Genomic DNA, 23,322 nt, shown 5'->3' with positions numbered 1-23,322 from the left:
CATTTATAGTTTTTTTAGCATCAGACAGTACAATTATATATACCAGAGGTGCCTAATAAATCGACTGGTGTCGTTCCAAACAGTCAGTTAATCGTGTCATTTGGATTTAGAAAGAAAAGTTGGCTAGTACTATTCCTTACTATTGTTGTCTTTTGATTCAAATATGGTGAAAACAATAACGTTTTATGGGAAGAACTCATGTCAGAGCGGTACTCGGATGATTCGCCTAAAGACGTTTCGCCGACGGACGTTTGACAGACGGACAGGTCGCCGAATGGATGTTCCACCGAACGGTCATTTGGCCGAACGGCCGTTCGGCCGAATGACCGTTCGGTGGAACGTCCATTCGGCGACCTGTCCGTCTGTCAAACGTCCGTCGGCGAAACGTCTTTAGGCGAATCATCCGACCACGATTAAGGTCAGAAATTGGACTTTGTTTTCAGAATTCTGACTCAATTCCCAGAATTCAGATTTTTCTCAGAATTCTAACTTGACATCAGAACTCAGTCTTTACCATCAGAATTCTGAGATAAAAGTCAGAATAAATCTGAATGTTGCCCACTTTTTTTATAAAAATATGACTGCTAGAGTTGAAACTACAACCTGAAAAATTGGAAACATTTACAAAGTTAGGTTAGTTTGAGTGTCTCTGGGTAGGAGTTGTCGGCTACAACAGTATGGCGCTAGTGTTCTCGTCATGTATTCGCGTGTGGGATTCTAAAAATGTGCATAAAAAAAGTGCAATTGACCGGGGCTCTCCTTTGCATCGTCATCTTTCCATAAGTAAGTGTGCGTGCGTTTGACAGAGAGAGAGAGAGAGGCAGCAACAGATAGAAAGCAAGAGAGTCATGTTTCATTTAAGTTTGGTTGCTCTCGTGCACGCATGAACACCTGATGACGTCAGCCTGGCAATCATCCCTTCACATACACACAAACACACACACACTCACTCACTCACTGGTGGTCACGTGCACAGGCGCTCTGCCAGGCAGCGCCGCTCTCAGGCGCATCAGTAGTGCGCCGAGTCAACGAGCGCGAAGGACGCGGCGCTCAGCCTCCGTCCGTCCTCTACCGGAGAGAAGTGCCGCGCAGAGAGAAGAAGAAAAGGACGGCTCATCCCGAATCCGAGGAGTACCCGTGGGTCATCCCTTTGGCTCGGGAAGCGAGGACCCCGTCATGCACTCGGCCGGGGACGACTAACTCACCGGCATGAGTCACCGCGGGCTCGATTCGGTGACTCGGTGTGGCGAAGCCCGCTGAGATCGCCCGACAGTTTGTCACCCGTCTGGGACTAAGTGAGAGAGGCTGGATTCCGAGAGGGTAGATCCCGAGAGCCCGCCCGGGATGAGCCGGGGGAGCGTCCCGGCTCCGTGACGCTCCGGGCCGCGGCCCCCGTCATGCGTGTCCCCCGGCGGCCCGGCGCCCACTCCTTGCGGCTCCTGTCCCTCTTGGTCTTCGTGATGGGGGCGGCACCTTCGCCGGCTCTGACGGCCGGCTGCCCCGACAGGTGCGTGCGAGGAGTGGAACTGTTTGGTAAAGTTTCAGTTTGATTCGTGCTGGAAGTTAGGATGTAGGATTGAGGAAACTAACTGGAAACTTTTCATTGGAAGGAATGGAAATTGACGGGGAATAGATGCAAATTGGTGATGACATTTAGGAAAGGCATCACGATTCACGTTCGAGAAAAACAGAAGCACTGTTTTGTCAATAGAGAAGAAAAAAAGTGACCTAATTCCTTCATATTCAATGTTTACTTCTGTCAGCTTTGACAAGGTGACACCTAGTACCTCGAAAAACTGCAAAAGTGGCACACGCAGATCACGACTCTACCATGCTTGCATAAAATGTGATTGTTTAAGCAAGGATTTTTATCACATGGTGCTCGAGGCCACGTGCGATCTGACCCAAGAGGGACCAAGACTTGCCTGAGACCAGAATGAGCAAAGTCGTGAGTGTACATTATCCGTTCTGACTATACAGACCAATACCAAGACTTTCCGAGACCCGTAATTACTGAGATCGAATCAAGATCAAGACTTTCAAAACACAAAAGCCAGACCAATACCGACACAAGACTGAGTCTGAGACTAGACCGAGATCAGTTGATCTTGAACTAATACTATTCTTAAGACAAAAGACCCCACCGCAGATTCTGTTCCTCTTATCAGTCCGGTAAGACTTTAAAACAAATGACTATCTCTACCCAACAGAATATCATGCGTTCCTTTCCCCAAGTGTTTCCTGAAACTGAAGAAGTGAAAGACTCACCAAATTTCCTTACCCTAGGTGCGTGTGCGACGACCAGCTGGTGGTCCAGTGCGCCGGGCGGGAGCTGACCCAGTTCCCCTCTGATCTTCCACTGGCTACGCGGCAGCTCATCATCTCCAACAACCGCATCGGGGACCTGCCGGCATTGCAGCTCAATTACTTATCTGACTTGGTTTACCTGGACTGCAGCAACAACTCTCTGACGGAGATCTCAGAGTCCACCTTCGGGAACCTGCGCAAACTGGCCTACCTGGACCTGTCCTTCAACGCCCTGCTGCAAATTGAGGAGCGGACTTTCGGGCCCCTGGCGTCCCTGGTCATGCTGCGGCTAACGGATAACCCGGGTCTCGGGGAGATCCACTCCGACGCCTTTGCAGAGAACCCGGCCCTGCAGGTCCTGGACGTGAGCCGGAACAACCTGACCGCCCTCAACATCAGCGGTCTGATCGGACTGCCGGCCCTCCGGTCGCTGGGACTCAGCGGGAACCCGTGGAGTTGCGACTGCGACACCGAAGACCTCTGCCTTTGGGTCCAGATCGAGAGCTTCAAGTTCCAAGGTAAGACTGGAAGGAGAAAGGGTCATAATGGCTTTGAACATCATAAATAACGGAAAAGACGACAAATATCAGCAGTAGTTTTTTTTTATTTTTTAGAAACCTGCCAATTCTGTATCAGTAACTCAAAACTTAGTGTTGGCCATATTTTGTTTTCAAGAAAAGTGTCAAGCCGAATCAAAAGGGTAAAAAAAAAATGGATTCTAACAACAACAGAAACAAATCAGTGAACCGCAACTAATCAGGGTGTGCACCCATGTAAATAAAAAATCAGATCTTAAATCATTAGGTACTTTGGACACTTGCCTAAACAGAATTCATTGAAGTGACACTATACAGAATCCATAGTGTCAGTTATTAGAACATTTACAGGTTGGGCCCAGACACACAAGACAGAAAAAGAGAAAAGCCTTTTAAGATTGCCAGCATGTAAGAGACTACTATCTATACTATAAAGTATTCCAAAGACACTCCAAGGTCTCCATTTTGCTTGTTGTCACATCATCTCATTAAGATGATGCGATTGCATCTCTGGTTTAATCTCAGATAGCGACACACTTATCAAACTGTCACCACAACGTGTGTGCAACATGAAGACATCATAAAAGGCTAACGAGACAGTATTGATAGGAAAAGTCAACGTTAACCCTAACGTCCTGGCACATTTTAAAACGCTACGAAGAAAAAAACTGTCTCAATCGGGCTGTATAACAAGTGTATTTTTTGTTTATAAAATGACCATGTAAAAATACAATAATTACCAACATTTGATGTGAAAATCAAATGAAGTGAACCAAAATGTGCAGTAAGTGACGCAGAAATGCCCCAAAGTCAAAAGGAAATGACCCAGAATTGCTCTAAAATGAACCAAAGTTGATTTCTAATCAACAAATGACCCAAAATAATCAGAATGTGACCTAAAAATGTCCTAAAATCATTAGGAAGTGACCAGTAATAAACAGAAAATGACCCAAAATTTCCTACGAAATAGACAGAAACAATTAAATAGCAGGAAATAATCAAGAAATGAATCAAAATGAATAGGTGACCCCAAATCAACAAAAAGCGACCCGGAATCTCCAAAATGATCTGAAAATGACACAAAACCAGCAGAAAGTGACCCACAAATCTCCTACAGTTTACAAACCAGCAAAGCAAAAATCATACGCAGTTTCTCCAAAAACAGCATTTTCTACTGATGAATAATAATTAGGTTTTCTAATTACCCAAAGACACCCTTGCACCAGAAATGCTTTTTGACTCATTCACTGCCACTGACATCTAACTTCCATAATAATAATAAAGAATAGTATCATAGCAATACCCGAGAATGCTGAACAAAATCATATGTCGAATAGAAAGTATGTGAGAAGTGTAGAGTTTGTTTTTGCGGGAAAAGCTTCCGTGTAGTGTCTCCATTCTATTTATTGTTCCGCGCCTGCGGCGTTGCTCTCACACAGAGAGAGTCTGGCTAATTGTCAGTGAACGGTCGAGCGGCCTGACGCGCCGATTTGGACACGAGCTCCTCCACACGCGGGCGGACGAGCGCAAAGTAAGCCTCCGTTCCAGAGATGTTAGCGCACTTGCATCTCTGGGGGAAAGAAGTGAAAGTCGACTCTCCCACAGTGAACTCACGAGACGTGTCACAGCGGTGTGACAAAACGGGGTCGGCGTGAGGCCGCCGCTCAAATTTATCAAAGACAATTGCATCATTCAATACAGGCGCAGCATGCATTATTCAGCATATTGGACGGATCCAGTTCTGTTGACCTACTTGGGCGGCCGAGCCAAAATATAACATATGGGCAAAAGAAATGGCACACCTGGATGTCGATTTTTTAAATATCACATTTTCAATCTTAGGCTTGCAGATGACATTCATTCATGTTGTGTTTAGTTGATCTATTTTTAGAGGTCTGTTTTTCTGTCTAGTATTTCATCATTATAATTATGTTAAATTTGCATTTAAACATCTTGTAACTTACAATCAGACATAACACAGATATATATGGTATTATGTTATATTCAAAAGAATATCATTCAAACAGTGTTTGCCTTATCTTGTTGCTTTTTGTTCTATTTATGATATAAATCGGCGTCTGAGTGGTTAGCGCGTCGGCCTCACAGTTCTGGGGTCAAGGGTTCAATCCCAAGTGGTTCCTCATGTGTGGAGTTTGTATATTCTCCCCTTGGGTTATCTCGGGTTTCCTCCCTTATCCCAAAAAGCGTAAAAGTTTGTTATTTATGCATAACTTTTTGTTTTTTAACTCATTGATAACAACAGACACCCATTTCATCTCAACTGGGAGAACTGGCTGTAAATGTTAATGTTCAATGGGAGCAAATGCTCACTGCCAGACCTCTCGGTTACAATGGATTGGACGTCCATTGTTGCCAATGGCAGCCAATGAGTTCATTTATATTATTTTGCGGTCACTCGAAGTGACTATAAAGGAACCATCTCTTTTTTATTTACATTGATTTTATGTTGCTGTTCCCTTACAAATCTTTGAAGACTTAACATAAATCCATTTTTTTTACTTTAACTCAGCCCCAAAAATAGATTAAACAACAAATATGTGAATCACTACACATTTAACAAGAAAATATGTACAAGTGATTAAGAAATGTACCCTGAAAAAATGTCTTACACAAATTTTTCTCCCTACATTTTAATATTTATTTTTTGTTTTGTTTTTAACAAAGGGGGCCGCACTATCACTCATGGGTTCAACATAGCATCTCAATCCATTTGTTCCCGTAGTGAAACCAAATCAGGCCGATGGATGAAGGAAATAGAGTGAAAAAATGCTGAAGGGAGAATAAAAAGGGGGAAAAAATGAAGCAAAATGAAGCGATAAGAGCTTTTTGCTGTGCGTCGACCTTCGCTACGGTTCTCCACTTATCCTCCGCCAGAGGAAGAGGAAGAGAAGTGCGATGGAGAAACTGAAAAAAAAAGGAGGACGGCGGCGTTCTGACTAACGTTGGAGAACCGGAGCGAAGGCGTCAATGCGGAAAAGGTCAACTATTCTTAGGCGCGATGATTGCATTTAAGCTCCTTGATAGCATCGGCGCACATTTCTGCAGCTTTAGATAATCACTTGATTGTTTTCAGGATGTCCAAATGCCTTGAAAGTTGAGCAAAAATTGGAAGTTCAAACCATGAGATTTCATACTTGCTCACGTTTATGTATTTTTACAGAATGGGCGTTTGTATTAGTCTCATTTCTTTCTGCCGAATACAAATAATACACAAAGTAACCATATAAAAATGGATAAGAAAATCTGAAAATATCAGTATACTATATTACATATTATATATATATATTATATATATTATATATATATATATATATATATATATATATATATATATATATATATATATATATATATATATATATATATATATATATATATATATATATATATATATATATATATATATAAATAATAAGAGGCTTTGGACACTTCCCATCAGGAAAGCCATCTCTGTCCTTGACATTTTGCGCCCGGTGCTCTTATCTGTCAGGCACTAAAGTCCACTTTGAAAACGGCTAGCACTTCTTCTTTTCTTTGGACGTTGATGGATCTGATCAATTTGGAATTAAAATCTTGCAAATAAAGTGCCAAGCGATGTCGGGTCTTATTGACGCAGGCACAGTTTGATAACCTTGGATCAAACTCATTACGTAGTCATTTGCATTTGTCCTTAAACTTGTATGGAATTCCAATTAAGTTGCACTAAAAGTCCCACTAAATCTGTTATTAACGGGATTTAGTGGCATTCCAGATCAAAGCGGCTATGATGATTTATTTTATCTGCTGTTGCTCTATCTTGCAAATTGAGACGTCCAATGTCATAAGTATCAATAAATATCAAAGTATCCATACTAAAACATGGCTTGCGGATACGATATTTGATTGCAAAAGTATCTATACTCCGATATTAAGTTCTTGTTGTCAAGGCGATAGACGTCCAATACATGGCCACGTCCCCAATCAAACTGGATTGGACGTCTCTTGACGTCAAGGGCAGTGAAAGACGATCATTCCAAGTGAGTCAGCCAATTTTAAAATTGATTGATTGTAAAGGTATCAATACTCAGGTATTTATTTGTTTTTGTTGTCAAGGTGTAAACTTGATTTTCCACTAATCCTGGGAAAAATGGAGGATATTTTGGTGCTTCCATTGTTACTAAATGTCACTAAATGTCCAGTCCATTTGAAGTAGGAGGATTGGAATTCATTCATTCGCTGCCATCCTCCAACTTTAAATGGATTGGACGTCTGTCTACCCATGATAAACCCATTTAAACTCAGTTTTGCTTTTTTAGAGGGACATGATTGACTATTAAGGAATACCGCGCAGGCAGATTGACTCCTGTCGTGTTCCACTGTGTCATTTTCCTATGAAAAGGCCATGCATCAATGTCAGATGGCCCAGATGGACAGTGACAGCAAGCGATGTGCTTGAACTGACAGGAGAAGGAGCGCCAGGGAGGAAGAGGAAGCTTTTTGAAACCAAGCCCGTTCCTGGAAATCATTTCTGACTATTCATTCATGTAAAGTATCCAATCCCTTTCTTTAGCCTACTTGCTCCGTGAGTACATTTTAGTGGACAGAGGGAGCCATCAGCCAGAAGGGAGAGCGAACAAACTCAGCCGTCAGTGGTGCTTATATTGGAGTATTTTCGAATGTGTAAAAGTGGAGGTCACTGATGGTTGCGCAGGGGTGTCCAAACTTTAGCGATATTTTATCATTACGTGAGGCGACAAAGTTGTTTGGTTTCACAGGTCAGTTTTGTCGCAAAAGAACATTTGAAAGGCAAACGTCTAAACAGTATGAATTATTTTTTTTTATGTATACTGTATTTGACATTACTAGACAAGATTTGTACAGAAAAATAATGTTCTCGCCCACTCAAATAAACCCAAAAGAACCAAGTTATTATTTACTAGAAGTACAGTAATTTAGCTTTTGAATAAATATCGGATCCCTAGTCACAAGTTAAATCTAATGTACATATATCATATAGTGTATACAAATATAATGTAAGATATACTACTACATATGCTATGTAAACACAAACAAAACATGGGACATTGTCATCTTGGCCTATTGCGGAAGTTGATTACGCATTGTCTTTCCTCCCTTTCGTCCTTTCACGTCATTATTATTCGCAGAGTCAACTGAGCATGAAGGGGGGGATGGCGGGCAAGCGGTGATGAGGATGTCAATTAGTGTGCCGCTAATGAGAGATGAAGTTAGATGAGCTGATAAAAAGGGAAAAATACGCTTCCTCTACTACTCTCTCGTGTGTCTGATTGCTCTGTCGGAAGGTCAAAGTGTCCTTGTGAGTTTTAATTCTGCAACTTCAGCCCCAAAAAATGCTAACATGCCTTGACGTCATTGGCTTTCATTGGCGGGGATGGACGTCCAATCCATTTCAAATGGACTAATCTCTTGATTTCTCCTCTCTCAGATGAGGGCCAAACGGTATGTCACAGCCCGGCCGAGTTGGCGGGTCAGCATCTGGGCGAGGTGGGCATGCAGCTGCGGGCGGACTGCCACCAGGGTCTGGGCTACTGGGACTACCTCTTCTTCGTGGCTATCGGTTTCATCATCTTCTCGGCGGGCACGGTGTCGGCGTGGGTGATGGGCGTGCTCATGGTGCTGTATGAGCGGTACAGCAAACGCAAAAGCGAGGAGCTGGACAGCGAAGACAACGACGCCAAGTGGGGCAGCGTGGGCAAGCAGGGAAACGGAGACGTGGGCAAGCCTGGCGTGCAGGTTTGACACCGCTGACTCTCAGACCAAAGACTCTACGAGCGGATCTCTTTCTGGTTATGTTCGGAATAACTCCCTAGTCACTATTAGGTGCCCTTTTGTGAGTGTAGGCATATGACGCATTAATTGTATCCCATAATGCATCTGGAAACAATGGTCGGTCGTTAAAAATGGAATACAGGCAGGAAGAGAAAACATCTGTGAATTTAAAGTACCACTATCAAAAGATTTGACATATTTATTCAATGATAGAATCTTCTCAAAGAGTATTCAAAAATGATTCATTAAGAACTACATAGATCACTAACTCTTGAAATTGTGCAAAAATTATTTTCGTAACGGTTTGCCTACGCATAGATGAAATCAATGACGTAATCAAAAGTAAGGATTCTGCCGGAGGCCGATTTAGTGGGAAAAAAAGTATTTTTCGGACGAAACGATTGAATTTCATGGAGAAAAAAAACAATTCAAACTCTGGTCATTACAGTAATGAAATTAAATTCGATGAAAAAGCCTACCTTGCCCTAAATCACTTCCTATAACTGACTCTGGCTATGTTTTGTGCTTTTTTGGTTTATTTTACTGAAAAAAGGACTAGAGGTTGTGGCTCAATAAAATCCAATCTATAAAAATTCAGCAAAAAAAAACCTTGAGGTGATAGTGGGTTTTATTCTCCTCTACAAGTAATATAGACAGTAACTAATGAAGCTCCTCAAACTAATGTTAACATAGTTCTTACTTGGCACAGACAATTAACAAAACAGCCAAAACAACACTTTTGTATTGGACAAAGTGTTGGAGGAATTTCCCAGCAAATAATGGAAGATGGGGCTAAAAATACATCGACAAATATGCAGAAGGAACACTGTATAGTGATTAGGGAATGAGCGCACCATCCCGAAAGCAGCCTATTGTTATTGTCGACATCTTTAACACAAGGATGGAATGTGTGTGTTATGTGCGAGAGTGCACGTGAGTGTGTTTTTGTGTGTAAGCCAGGAGATCAACTCTATGCCTTCATCTTAAGAGTAGGAAAAAAGCTAAAAGCTTATTGAGAGCAATAACCCCCTGCGCACACATACGTCAACATACAAAACACACCAATCTTTTAGGAATTCAGTAAGATTTTGTACGTAAAAGCGGTCACTAACATTTTTTATGAATTTAATATGAATAATATGTCAGTATTTAAATGCATCTAATCAATGGTATTGTGATGATCATTTTAATTTATTGAAATTTGGCCCTAAAATTAAGTTTTTTTTGTTAATGTTTAACAGCCATTTAGAAACAATTGTTGGTTAGATGCCTTTTAGATTTTTTGTGAATTTAACAGTATTTTTTTACTTTAATTGTGCTATTCAATTGCCATTCATTTCTTATTTGGCATTTTGCACATTCTTTAAATGCATTTTTGAATGTGTTTTAACAGCATTATTATTTAAATCTCTCCTTCTGCAGTACTTAAATGTAATTTAAAAACTGTAATTTATTAACTCTAATTTAAATTGACGGTTCTTTTTTCCTTTATCTAAAAAATACAATTCAATTATTTTAAATTCTTTAAGGAAAAGGCATTATTTTAATTTTAGATTTTTCAAAGATCACATTTTAGATTGGATAGTATTGAAAAATGTTGCTTTTTCATCTTTTCTAATTTCATCCTACTCCATTTGATATTACAGTATTACCTGTCACAACAAAGGCGGACCATCACTCAAATGTCTATAATTGACCATTTGAACTCTAAATGTATAACCATAATCTATAATCCCAAAAGACATTAAAATTCATGAAAGTGCACCTAAAATACAACTACAAACATTTTAGGGCTCAAGTTTCTTTATCCAGTATCCTACTAAATTCTCATACGAACACACAAAGCGCTTTTGTCCCACTGACTTGGCAAGCAATGCTGAAAAGACTCATTTCAACTAGTATGCTTTTTGCCCTCAGCGCTAATTCACTAGTAAAATGTATTACTTTATTTCCACTACTATTGTATTCAGTTCAAGTTTACTTGTAAACTTTTGTGCTGTCTTTGTCACAAATAATAGCTCAAATCTGAATATTTTAGTGTGGACTTAAAGTGTACTAGTACAAAATCAAGAAGAACGGGAAAAAAGCTCAATGGACTTGCCATAGTGCAGCATTAGTAACCCTGCTAGACCAGAGTAGTAGCCTCCTGAACTACCAAAATGCTTCATTGGTAACACTTAGTAGTACTTCTACTAGTTTGCCAAAGTTTTAATATGCAGAAAGGTCATAAAACAGTAAAAAAAATGCATATAGTAAGACGCTGTAGTTTTACATGAATACTGAGTAGTCTTGCTACAACCTCTGGCATGAATTAGGAAATCAACGGTCAGTCCAGTTGGATGTTCATTTTTGTTTTTTAAATTATTTGTTATAAATTTTCACCCCTGACTGAGTGATCATCTACCAAAACTGCTGATTCCCAAAATTTACCCAACCGATGTGGTAAACACAAAGAGCCAACTAGTAAATGAACCTTAAATTGGATTAGGATTAGAAATCCTTAAACATACAAAACATACCTCAAACCAAAAAAAACACAACAACAACAACATATGAATGTAAAAACAGAAAAATATGTGCAAGCTACCTTTAACGTGTTGCGTGTATATAGAAGTAGTTGCGGGTGTGTGCGTGTTTGACACTGAATGCCAACCTGTTCTGGTGGAAGACGCAGATCAGGCTAACGCACGGAGACCACGTCAGGGTGATCGAGCACATCGCCGAGCCCTGGCGGAATCTAAGTGACTGGCCCGGCTGACCTCGGCCTGTGGGACTGCTTTTCTGTGTGTGGAAGTGGGGCAAAGCGATCACACGGAATCCCGCTGAGACGCCACGACGACCCGTTCGTTGGGAGTCGCGGGTGGTTTTGCTCTAACAGCCTTGTTTTGGTTGAAAGCGAGCGGGAATTGGTAGGAATGTCTTCAAATAATGATTGGGGAACTTCTTGGAGTGGTGGGGGGAGGAGAAATCATAACATTGACAACATCCACACACAAATGACTTGAATTAATTTTCCACAACAAATAGCTAAGATAAAAAAAGGAATTATCCCAATTGGGGGCATTGAAGACACTAGACGCATACCTGTCAACCTCTGCCGATAACTGCCCTTATAAATGATTATGATTCCCCTTACAAACCCCCAAAAAACCTTACAAACACCGTACGAGTCGTACGAGTCGTACGGTGTTTGTAAGGTTTTTTGGGGGTTTGTAAGGGGAATCATAATCATTTATAAGGGCAGTTATCGGCAGAGGTTGACAGGTATGTAGACGTCCAATCATGTTTGAACGGGATTGGATGCCTAGTACCGTATCAATGGTAGCAAAATAATGACCGCTCAATGCTGGACAATCTGCATTAGAGACGCTGCTTTGTAATAAATATAAAATGGATGGGAAGGAATTATGCAGTTATAATCATTAATAGTCCAAAGGTGTCAGACATTTCCTGCATCTGTCAGATCCACACACGTGTACGCTCTCACCGGCACAAGATAAACGTCAAGGACGCCGATAAAGTCGGCGCATCAACATTAGCGCTCTTGTTTTTTGTTTTTTTTCTTGCTCGTGCTTGTCATGCATGACCACACACACCTCCAGCCTCATTTTGAAATACAGACACGCAACACACACACACACATTTGCTTTGACTCAAAACCTTTTCATGGTCAGACCCCCACTCCAAAAAGGTCCTCAAACACATTCAACGGTTTTCGGGAGTGTTGGTGAGTGTGTGTGCGAATGGTATTAACTCAACTGATTGGCTGCCATTGACAGGGATTGACCTCCAATTTATTTGAACTTGGAGGACTGGCAGCGCCTCTCCCAGTTTCAGTGGCAGCCAATGACCTACAGTTGACACGCCGGCTGACGTTGCTTTCTTTTCCCATTTCTTTGAGAGTCTTTTAGTTTTGTAAAACATGTATCATGAGCAATAAAGACTTCAAGGATGACCAATGGACCCAACATTGCTTATTCAACTTTCCTATAGAAGTATAAGTGAAATAACAATGACAAATCATTTTTCTCATTAAGATTTCACCCAGAAAACCTGCCGAACTGGTTGTAAAAAAAAAAGCCCATCGGTACCCCAACAGGTTTTTGGGAAATATAAATAAAAAAGTTAAGTTGACAGGAATTTAAAAAGATTACATGTTATTATAATGTACATATATATCACCATTCCTTAAAAGTAGAGTCTTACAAAAACGGCACGTGTTGAATCACAGTATCAAACAAAAACAACAAAAAATAAGCGGTCGACAATGCTCTTCTAAACATAGTTAAACTATGTATGCATTTTATATTCTTTTGTATCATTGTTTTCGCCTGGTAAATGAGCCAATAAAGCATTGGGGGAAACCCTGCCCGGCTGCCTTGTTGCGTTTTAACGTCGGGGCGCTTGCAGTAAGGCAAGTGAATAACAAACAGCTCGTGTGGAACCCTAGGAGGCTCGCCTGCACGTATCTGTGTGAACCCGGACCATGTTATTGACTTATTGCATTAGATGGTCTATATGGGCTTCACGCTTACGAGCTAACATCACCCTTAGAGAAATAACAGGATCAACGCCTTTCCGAGCAATGCTCTTCTGCCTCTGGTAGTTTGTGTTCTTTAGACTTGATGACTATCTCATTCCCAAACCAAGTAAATCAGGGTTTAAAGAAGATCTCTAGTGAAGGTCAGTTTCAGTTTTTAAACGCTTCAGAACAGGTGTTGTGTGTGTGTTTTTAGTAGTTTCAAAGTAAGGAAGTGTGGGACCGAGTTGTAAAATAGTTTAAGGTGTGTTCTGGGTGTTCCAGATAGACGATTTAGCTCATGCTTTTGATTTCAATGTGTCTTATGAGTCAGGATACATTCTTAAAAGTTAAGTGAAATATTCAATGTTTGTATTTCTCCATAATAAAACTTCAAACTTACTGGTCAATGGAAAAGAGCTTTTTCAAGCATACAAGTGGAATATTCTCCAATGGAAAATTACCAGACCTGAATCCAATAGAGCATGCAATTCACTTGTTGAACACTGAGCAATAGTGAAAACATCGAGGATTTGAAGACAAGTGCAGTAGAGTCCTGGCACTGGCAGAGCCTGCATACCACCATTAGATGGGATTATTGACTCATTTTGACACTGTGAGCCCTACAAGTCCCCAAAAATTCATGCATCCATTGGTGTTCATGGCATTTCCCTAAGTTAGGGTTATCTAAAAAATGCTCATGATACACATTAATATCATTGCTTCCTTTTTAATGAGAGGTGAAGCATCCTGGCATGAAATCCCTGAATAGAACATTTCCCACTTCCTGGAATAGACGTGGATCTCCTCTGAGATTAACAACTCATTACCATCAGACTGCCACTTCAAGGACCACCCCGGCCCCTCTACTCCAGAGATAGAGACCCCCCAACGCCACCACCTTGTGACGCACAAATCCCCAGAACTTCCCCTCGCCCTCTTCCACTTATCCCGATTTAAACACTTAAGGCGACAATTCCCCACCTCAATCTCCTCTCTTTCCTGAATTGAATCTCCTGAGAGGGGGCTTCCTGGGACCACCACACACACACATACTTGTGAGATGCTAGCCTTAATGAGGTCTCATTATGTATTTTAGTCCTCGCTAGTCGAGTGTCACTCGGAAAGCAGCAGTGCTTTGACTCGTGAGTCGCATTCATTGCACGACCACACTTGGAACTTTTGAAGTACGCTTGAACTTTCATCATAAGTGTACCTAGTGGCAGCCACACTATCTCAGCACACACTCCAGGAGAAAGATTAGTTGGCAGGAATCACGGTCAGACGCCAACGCGGAGGCTGCAAGCTGAAAAGTCATTTGCTGGAAAATCGCTCGATACAAAAGAGATGAGGAAGAAAGCTGGAAAGAGGAAGTGGAAAAAATGCTTTCCGCTCTACTCCACAAGGACTTCCCTCGCTTAACCTATGATGCTTGCTAGGCAGTGATACTGTGTGTATATTTTGTGTCCTGGATGATTTAGTTCACCTGGCGTGGGACATTGAGGTGCAGCAAATTATTCTTATTCAGTAAGTGAGGAGGGAGTAAATCCCAAATGTTTTTTTCACAGGAACATTTGCCAAAATGTGAATAATACTGCGATTGTTGAATCAGGAAAAAAAAAACATTGACAGCGAAAGATGCCCAATCTATTCGAACAGGGAGGTCTGGCCGTTTGCCATCCCAGTCCAAATGCTTGGGACATGAATCATGGGTAAAATGGGTTAAAAATACTTTTTTTCTAAACAATGTTTGAGACTCTTTTGCTACTTGTGTAACCGTTTTTTTAACCATTTTTAAGTGTGATCCAAAAATACACTGCTGCTGGAATCAATGTTTTTATGTTAACTTATCACCCACGTGTGCTATCTTGTGCTATTGACAGTGATGAATGAACGCTGATGACGATGAAGAATCATCTGTCGTCTTTTTTCTGCATATAAATGAGTCCTCTTTATCAAAGTCGTTTAGTCAACGTGCTGTTTGTAGGGCGCCCGGACATGTCGTCGACGGACAATTTGTCGCCGGACACTTCGTCGCCAGACAGTTCGTCGCCGGACGATATGTCAAATGGATATTTAGTCGAAGAGTGTTTTTATCGAACGGTTGCTTACTCGCGAACGATTGTTTTGTTGCATAAATAATTTGTTGAAAGCGATCAACCAGGCAATCTCTCTCTCAAAATTATAATCAGTAGAGAGCGAGTTTTTACTTTATTTTTTTAAAGGAACTTTGACATTAAAATAAAAGGCAATAAATAAAATTTCAGGAAGTGAGGAAGATATAAAACTTACAAATTATGTGCAATGGCTTGTAGGTCTCTCCCCTCTTAACGAAACCCTAAGTTTGTCTGTTATTCGTTCCCCTTTGTGAATTTCCTTTGTCTTCTAATCATTCTGCTAAGACTTTCTTTTTTGGGAAGAGATCCAGTTGCTTCTAAGGGAAAATTAGATGCGCAGTTCTGAATTATAGTACTCGTAATTTCTTCAGTTTTAGAGGCTAGTTCCTTCATCTTCTGTACTGTCTTGAGTACAACAACTCTACTGGGATCTGGTGGGTGAGAATGTGGCAGTGGAACACCTTGTAGTATATCATTCAAAAAAAAAATATATATATATATATACACACACAGTATACAAGAAATTACAATTAATATACTAAGTCTCAAAGTTTACATAAAGTATATATTAGCGAAATCTGTAAACTAATGACAAGGTGTAGTTACCAGTGAGAGGAGCAGGAGGGAGACTGACAGACAAGAGAAACACAGGGAAGAAGAAGACTATAAGAAACAAACTACGGAACCCCGAACTGTACCAAGACAATGAGTCAATTAACTGAATGAGTGAGCACGAATCGAAGAGAAAGATGGTTGTGTTAAGGGTTTGGTCGTAACACTCTTTCGACAAAAACGCTCTTCGACTAAATATCCATTCGACGAAATGTCCGGCGACAATATGTCTGTTCGACGAACTGTCTGGCAACGAAATGTCCGGTCACGGTTTGTAGCCGTGTTGGTTTTGTAGCTTCATTTTATTCGCCCAGCCGATAACAGAGATAAGTGGTGACTGGAGGCTAAAGTGCTAATGGATTTACCACGACAAGATGCATTTGCATTCTGGAGTGAGTCGCTTTGTGGGGACAGCCACTCGTGGAAATTCAATAGCTTTAGCTCCTCAAACCAACACAGAGGAAGGACTTTTTTGCAGGAGTTTGAACGTGCATCAAACAATGTGAACAACTGTAGTACATAATGAGGATGTAAATAACCCGATATTTTGCATTATTTTGTATGCATACTAATATAAAGCCGTTCCCCAAGATGTGCCTATTTTAAGATTTAAATATGACATCTTATTCTTCAAATTCTTACATGACTTTGTGTTAACAATTACCACCATATTTTCTAATGGCTGCAATTAACATAGCTGAACATCCAACCCAAGAAAGCTAACAAAGTAATCTTGATTAAGACAAGAGTTCTGCTATATCATATAAAGTCGGTGTGTGATTTGCCTGCTACTGTGGGAGTCCGCTTTGTTATGTCACACACATTCAAGTATTTTCCAGCTGCGCTCGGCTCGTTCTCTCCACTGTATTTAGATTTGTCTTTTTTCCACAAGGTGCCTGCATGTAGGCGTAATGTTTTGTCAATACTTCAACCTCAGCCCCGAGTGAGCATTTGGACGGGTGGGTGAGTGTGGCGCTATGAACGTGCACATACACTGACTGGCCTGGCCTGAAGTGATCCCTATTTGAAATGCTAATTTGCTTCACTTCCCGCAGGTGCTACAAGAGTGTGTTGAAGCTAAACGCCTCATCCGAGCGGGTCAGCGTGAGCCTTAATGAATTCATGTGTTCTCACATTTTGCTCTGCCGTCAGCTATTTGTCTCACTTTTAAAATTTCAGGGGAAGCCGAAGAGGTGGGGAGACTCTCAATGAAACGTGCCTGTCAATATCTCCAAAATAGAAGTTTGTGAAATGTGGCAATAGAAACTCAGGTAAGTAGGGGAGAACGGGGTTGGTTGTCACACTTGCTATAACTTGACTAATAAAGGGAAGTGTTGCACAATATTAGTATTGACAACATTTTAACATGTTGGAAATTTTATTATAACCTTAGAATAGAATCTTATGTTCTTTTTGTTATTTATTCAATTTCCTAAGCTGTGTTGCTGTAATGTTGAATTTCTTAAGCTAATTCATAAAAATAACTCCCCAAAAAACACAAATTTCATTCAGACAATTATCATTTTAAAAAAGGACAACCAATCACATACTATATATCAACAAACCCTCCCAAAGGGGGTGGTTGTCACAAACTTTCAGGATGTCTTAAATCAGAAATGACTATAAAAATAGGAGTTGAAAAATGGCAAGGATGTCAAATCTAACCCAAGTTTTTAAGATTCACTCACTGTAATAAGCACCTGACTGTCTAAATGAGTTGATGGGATGAAAAATTGCTTCAAATTCCATCCTTCCTACACGTCCAATCCATTTTGGGCAAATGAGGTGTTTATTTAGTTCACACGATGCAGTTGCAGAAAGCAGAAAACAAGGTTATGTGAAAAGCGACGAGAAACCAAAATGTAATTTATCTGTGGGAAACAGAGATGGATTATGCAAATAGAAGATAAAGTGCACGTGCGGTAGATTGGAAGGTGGCATTATCAACTACAAGTGACATTTCCTAATCGTTCATTAACTGTGATGTAATATTTGCCACCAGTCCACGTGAGTATTTAGTGCCATGATCCAGTTCAAAAAGCTTGGACGCCTATCTCTGTCATTGGCAGCCCAAAAAATGAAATATATATAATACATTTAAATACGCCACACGGAAGCTATGACTTGAAAGGAAAAATCTCAAACGTTGGATTATGCAACAGCAACTTGAGCGTGTTTGTCCTTTGATGGGCTTATTTTTTTTAACAGAGACGTCAAGGTTGCCAGGTGAACGTTGTTGCGTCCTCGTCCCCTTCGGAGGAATAACGAACGTAATCCTATTACCGTATCAGCGCTATACACTCGCAGGCAGGCTTGCCGGCATGGTGATGTATTTGTCGCTGGCTGGTTGGCGGGGGCGCCACCACCACTTTCTTATTGCAAATAATCAGCGGAATAATCATCTGTCGGTGTCACTAACGGAGGCCCAACAGTCCACTTTTGCTTAGTAACAGCGATATTTATTCAGCCAATCAATTCATTTGAACTGGTGGACCACGTAAACTTACGACCTTGTCGTTTTTCCAGAAAAAAACAGCATAATTGTCCTTGTCTAACCAAAATCATTATCACCTTCACTGACCTCTTCACGGACCCGCTCGGGATTAAGACAGCAAGGTACAGGTGCCAGAGGCCAGGCTGATTATGCTAATCCAATGAGTCTGATAAGAGAATTCGTTGTAAACATTTCAAGTGTACACTAAGCGGACACTTTATTGGCGACGTGTGTGCATTCATTCTACAATAAAGTGATGGAGCCAAAATGTGGATAGTACTAACAGGTTTTACTTGAAATTATGTTTATTTTTTGTGGGAGGAGTTTGCACATTAACGAAAAATGAGTAAATAATAATCCTAAACTAAATAATTAGCCATTCATTATTTAAATGCTGATCAAAACACTGCATTAATATATAAAAAAATATGTTCTGCTTTTACATTTAAACCAAAAGCCATGCCAAATTAGTTTTGAATAAATAGGAAAAATAAAATGTTGTTTTCACATTAATTTTATCGCAGCTCATTATAACAGAATATTTTTATATTTACTCATTGGCTGCCTTTGACATCGACAGACATCCAATCGAATTTGACTCAGAGGACTGGCAGCAATGGTCCAAGTCATGCTCAATTAAATGTATATATAAATACTATCTTGGTTGAAATACTGCATCAGTGATGGTGGACCCATGGAAAGATTACTAAGTATCTGCATTGTATACTTGTTTAAACCCACCTACCTACCATATTGTAACATATTGCACTAAATTCTTGTTCATGTGTTCTTATTTCCTCATTGTTGCTATGCTGCTGGCCTTTGCCCGCAATCCTTGTGAACTGAGTGACCGAGGCCCGTGGGCGGATGGCGCCGCTACACTCACCCACCACTCTTTTAAAGCACCACTCTGCCGCTACGCTTTCTCTGCTCGCTGCTCTTTTCATCCGCACACCCCAAATCTGATTCACGATAGCTGTGACGGCGATTTTTGCACCCACATTTTTCTCTAAAATGTGTTCTTTTTCTACCTCTAAATGCTGAACTCTCTGGAGTAGTTTTGTGGGGCGAAAAGACATCGTAGCCTTTGATAACGCAAGAAACGAACTACTCTATTTCTACATGACTTTACATTTGAATTTTTCTTACAGCCAATTACCATATACCGATTTGACTCAAGTCATCGCACATCCTGCACGATAAGCATACGAGCTAGAAGTGAAAGAGATGGAGGTGGTAAAAATGAGGTGATGCCGTATCAGTGGGAGTATAATTAACTCCGCAAGAGTGCTGATTCACTACACTGATAGATCTAATGGACCAGGCGGGAGAACCGGCTCAGGTGAGAAGCTCTTTTGCGATAAAGGAACAGATTAAAAAATGCTAACACGTGGTGAAATAGTCCAAAAATCACCATTAATCGAGTAACAGAGAAGCTAAAGGGTTGGCAAACAAATCTAAAATGATGTTAAAACCATTCTAGGACATCCTTAGGAAAATCATAACGGGCCATCACCATTTGTAGAAAAGGCCCACAAACTAGTTATGTGGTCCTTGGGTGCCCATGGGTATCACGTTAGTGAGCCCCGGAATAGATGTTTTACTGTATGGCAGGGGTGTCCAAGTCTGGTCCTCGATAGCCTGTTTTCCATATCTCTCTCCACCAACACACCTGAATCAAGTCATCTGGATTGGTATCAAGCTTCTGGACAGCTTGTTGATGAGTTGATCATTTGATTCAGGTGTGTTGTTGGAGGGAGCTATGGAAAACAAACCGGATAGGGGCTCTCGAGGACCGGAGTTGGCCACCCCTGTTCTATACTGTATGGGTTGACACACACAGACTTTAATATAATATTGACACCTAGTGTTTGAAAAATGCATGGACACCAGAATTATGACTCCCGCTTTTTTCTTCCTACAAAAAAGGAATTGGCCCTTTTCCACATATGCACATGACCGTAATGAGACAATTCATTTTGCAATTGATTGTGTATTAGAAACGAAATTAACTAATTATATAGAATAAAATGCTTTATGTAACTAATATTCTATAGTTGTGTTTTTTCATACATTAAAAAAAACCATTGAATAAAAACAAATGCATTTTCCAAATTCATAAACAATTCAATGTATGGGACAAATATTAAATGACACCAAACAATAACCTCTGACAACAAAAACAAATGTTCACTGTGCCGCCTAAAATGATAGAAAGTAAAAAAAGTATAGAAAGAAAAAAAGAGACAATTTTTTGTTTACGTATTAAAAATAAATCCAGCTAAGCATTTTTATGTACATCTAAGTTTGAAAGATTTCAGTTTCATTCTATCCATAACGTAGCAAGGCATGAGGAAGGAATATAAAACTCAAATTTCAAACAAATATTCCTCATAAATACGAACTTATTACATTAACATGACTAGAAAAAAATATTTCTATTTCATAGGGAACATATTTCCTCAGGGTAAAAAACATATTTTTGGGATGTATGAGAAGCCTGATCTAGACTCAAGACCAGGTAAGCACAGGCAAACTCTACTGCCATTTTTCCATAATACATCCACTTTGTTTAATATTACTCCATTAATCTTAAAATAAAGGCCTCTAATTTTCTTTGATAGAAACTAACAATACTTGCTAAGTTTCTCATGTTTTTTACATTTACTCAAATGTAGCCGCTATAGCTGCTATTTTAAAGGTTACCTTAACTTGTAATACAGGCATAAATAATGCCTTGATAACCAACTTTGATGCAAATTCAAATAAAGAAAAGTAATGATTAAGTGTCTATGTTAGGAGATACCATAATAATTTAGATTTTACACCTCAACTAAAGCCATTTACCTGAGCGTGTTTCCCCGAGTCGGGCGAGGGCGTGTCCTCAGACTCTGGCAGAAGACCCCAACGTTTTAACAGAGCATCACGCTGGGTGGGCGGGGTTCCGAAATAATCTCTCTGTTTCTGGGAGTAAGTCTGCGTAGGAGTAATAATATTTCTGTAGTTCCAGTCCTACCGCAATGTTAAAAGATGGGAACAAGGAAGTGAAAATGTGGACCTAGAGTTTTTCATTTCACTGTGGCGATGAACAGACCTGCCAGCGCAAGTTGTACTCCTCCAGCAGCTGAATTCTGGCCTCCCTGGTGGGCACACAGTCCACAGGTTGAGGCTGCTGCTCCTCTGGGTCCATCTGAATGTCTTGGAAGACTAATAGAGCTCTGATGGCAAACCAGCCTCCCAGTTTGGGATGCACGCACACGCCGAACATCTTCTGTCAGGTGTAAAGAGGAAGAAAAATCGGACTTAGGTTAAAATATTTGGATTTGGTTTCAAAGGGTGACTACTGTATTTGAAGTTTATTTTAATGCCCACACTAGTATATGCTTCGCACTTTAAGTCAACTGGTTAGGCTCAAGTGTTATTATAAACATAAGAAATTTGGAAAAATTATAATACCATTTTGTTTTTCCTTATAAAATAGCAATTTCAGCAGTTCTGAAACAAACCAATCTAATTTTAATTGGAAAGGGTGGCAGCGATCATGAGTGCCTTAAGAAACTCTGATTTAAGTTTTTATGATACATCCCTTCTAAAATGGCTTTCTTACATAAGGTGGCCATGGGACAGCGTATGAAAATTTTCACAAAACTCAAAAGGATTACTTTGCCAGCCCAGGGTTGGTCGCTGACATCCGACTGCTGGTAGTAGAAAGCCGCTCCTGATACATGTGCGGCAGTCTGCGCCAAGAATTTTGGCTTTCTGCTGGGCAACAGCTCGTAGTCATACCTCACGTCCACCTTCTGTTCCGTAAACTACAGTCAAAAGGAGAGCAAGCAGAGGAACAATCAGAGAAAACAATTGATTGAATTGTACCTTTAGTAGTAACGACTCTTACAAAACTGGTAAATTTAAACATGACATTTATCACCAACCTGTGTAATAGCAGAGGTGACACAGTGTTTGACACATTGGTCAATAGGGTCAGAGAGTCCCTGGCATCTTCTCTCCTCCATGAAGGGAAGGAAAGCTTGCTCAAACATGGCAGGAGTGCTGAGTACCACAAAGGCCAGGCAATCATCCTGGTAAGGCAGGTGCAGATTGGCTGGTAACACAGAATTATACCATCCCACCTGTAAAAGAGGGGAAGTTCTTTACGTGGTGCCTGCTACTGATAACGTGTAAGGTTGAAGTTAAGAATTTTAGAACAATAAACCATTCGAACCAAAGTACCTTCAAAGTATACACTTCAAAACCAAGTTTCGAAAGAGTCCCATCAAGGAGCCTTTTGACGGTTTTCACGTCGACGCTGGAGGCCGCCATTTTGACGTTGCTTGGAATCATGGTATATTGTGTTCTTTGCTCACAGCAATTAAATGAGTTATTTCGAGGTGGGAAAGCAGTCTAAATCCGTCTAAATTTTTATATATAAAAAGGGAATATTATATAAACTATTTAAGGAGTGCCATTATGGTTTTTTTCTGGAAATAAAGGGAAAAAATATACTCTTACCATGATAAAGATATAAAGTGACGCCCATCTTGCGTCGGAGAACGACTTTGGCAGGTCCTCTAATAGAGGAGTAACGAGGTGAAATGTTTTATCCACAAAAATGCTCCTAAACATTCGAATTCTTGACATATTTACAAAACGTTTGCTATAACAAAATATAAGAAAGTGGCTATAAGTCTAGCTGCACATATATATTTTCTTATTATTTTTAGACATGCAATACATGCTGAACACCTCTGACGTGTATAAAACCTAGAAGTTTGAAAACATTATGTAAAAGTATGAGCTCCGTTGAGTAAAGTTATGTTTAGCGAGGTACCCCCGACGCAAGATGGTCTACTTTTGATGACGTAAATGTCCTTTACGTCACAGCGCACGTCAGACATCTAGCCTGGTTTATGTGTTACCTATGCCAACCAC

At 40.4% G+C, this 23,322-nt stretch overlaps 2 protein-coding genes across 3 annotated transcripts; one reads left to right on the top strand and one right to left on the bottom strand.

The window, feature by feature from the left end:
- Nucleotides 1–399: 399 nt before the first annotated feature.
- On the bottom strand, nucleotides 400–23,053 carry mmachc (metabolism of cobalamin associated C). 2 transcript variants are annotated; one of them, XM_077607890.1, is made up of 9 exons: nucleotides 22,903–23,053; nucleotides 22,624–22,804; nucleotides 22,326–22,523; nucleotides 22,056–22,205; nucleotides 21,488–21,664; nucleotides 21,241–21,405; nucleotides 2,519–2,831; nucleotides 2,269–2,404; nucleotides 400–1,526 (listed from the first exon to the last, which is right to left on the bottom strand). In XM_077607890.1, the coding sequence occupies exons 2-7, from the start codon at nucleotides 22,732–22,734 to the stop codon at nucleotides 2,814–2,816; spliced, it is 819 nt and encodes a 272-aa protein (XP_077464016.1). In that variant the 5' UTR covers nucleotides 22,735–22,804; nucleotides 22,903–23,053; the 3' UTR covers nucleotides 400–1,526; nucleotides 2,269–2,404; nucleotides 2,519–2,813. The 2 variants fall into 2 exon arrangements, with proteins under 2 accessions (XP_077464016.1, XP_077464015.1); XM_077607889.1 differs by having other exon boundaries at nucleotides 400–2,404.
- lrrc52 (leucine rich repeat containing 52) lies at nucleotides 966–11,507 on the top strand. The gene is made up of 3 exons (XM_077607888.1): nucleotides 966–1,507; nucleotides 2,287–2,825; nucleotides 8,308–11,507. The coding sequence occupies exons 1-3, from the start codon at nucleotides 1,398–1,400 to the stop codon at nucleotides 8,619–8,621; spliced, it is 963 nt and encodes a 320-aa protein (XP_077464014.1). The 5' UTR covers nucleotides 966–1,397; the 3' UTR covers nucleotides 8,622–11,507.
- Nucleotides 23,054–23,322: the final 269 nt, after the last annotated feature.

Source organism: Stigmatopora argus, chromosome 8 (assembly GCF_051989625.1).
Source record: "Stigmatopora argus isolate UIUO_Sarg chromosome 8, RoL_Sarg_1.0, whole genome shotgun sequence".
Classification (NCBI taxonomy): domain Eukaryota; kingdom Metazoa; phylum Chordata; class Actinopteri; order Syngnathiformes; family Syngnathidae; genus Stigmatopora; species Stigmatopora argus.
This window is presented reverse-complemented; position numbering and strand designations above follow the sequence as displayed.

Excerpts from the sequence above, each read along its gene's own strand:
- lrrc52 (XM_077607888.1), top strand. The coding sequence starts at position 1,398 with ATGCGTGTCCCCCGGCGGCCCGGCGCCCACTCCTTGCGGCTCCTGTCC. Across the intron at positions 1,508-2,286 it reads ACGGCCGGCTGCCCCGACAG|GTGCGTGTGCGACGACCAGC; the intron begins GTGCGTGCGAGG and ends TCCTTACCCTAG. Across the intron at positions 2,826-8,307 it reads CGAGAGCTTCAAGTTCCAAG|ATGAGGGCCAAACGGTATGT; the intron begins GTAAGACTGGAA and ends CTCCTCTCTCAG.
- mmachc (XM_077607889.1), bottom strand. The coding sequence starts at position 22,734 with ATGATTCCAAGCAACGTCAAAATGGCGGCCTCCAGCGTCGACGTGAAA. Across the intron at positions 22,524-22,623 it reads TTGAAGTGTATACTTTGAAG|GTGGGATGGTATAATTCTGT; the intron begins GTACTTTGGTTC and ends CCTCTTTTACAG. Across the intron at positions 21,665-22,055 it reads ACCAACCCTGGGCTGGCAAA|AAGATGTTCGGCGTGTGCGT; the intron begins GTAATCCTTTTG and ends TACACCTGACAG.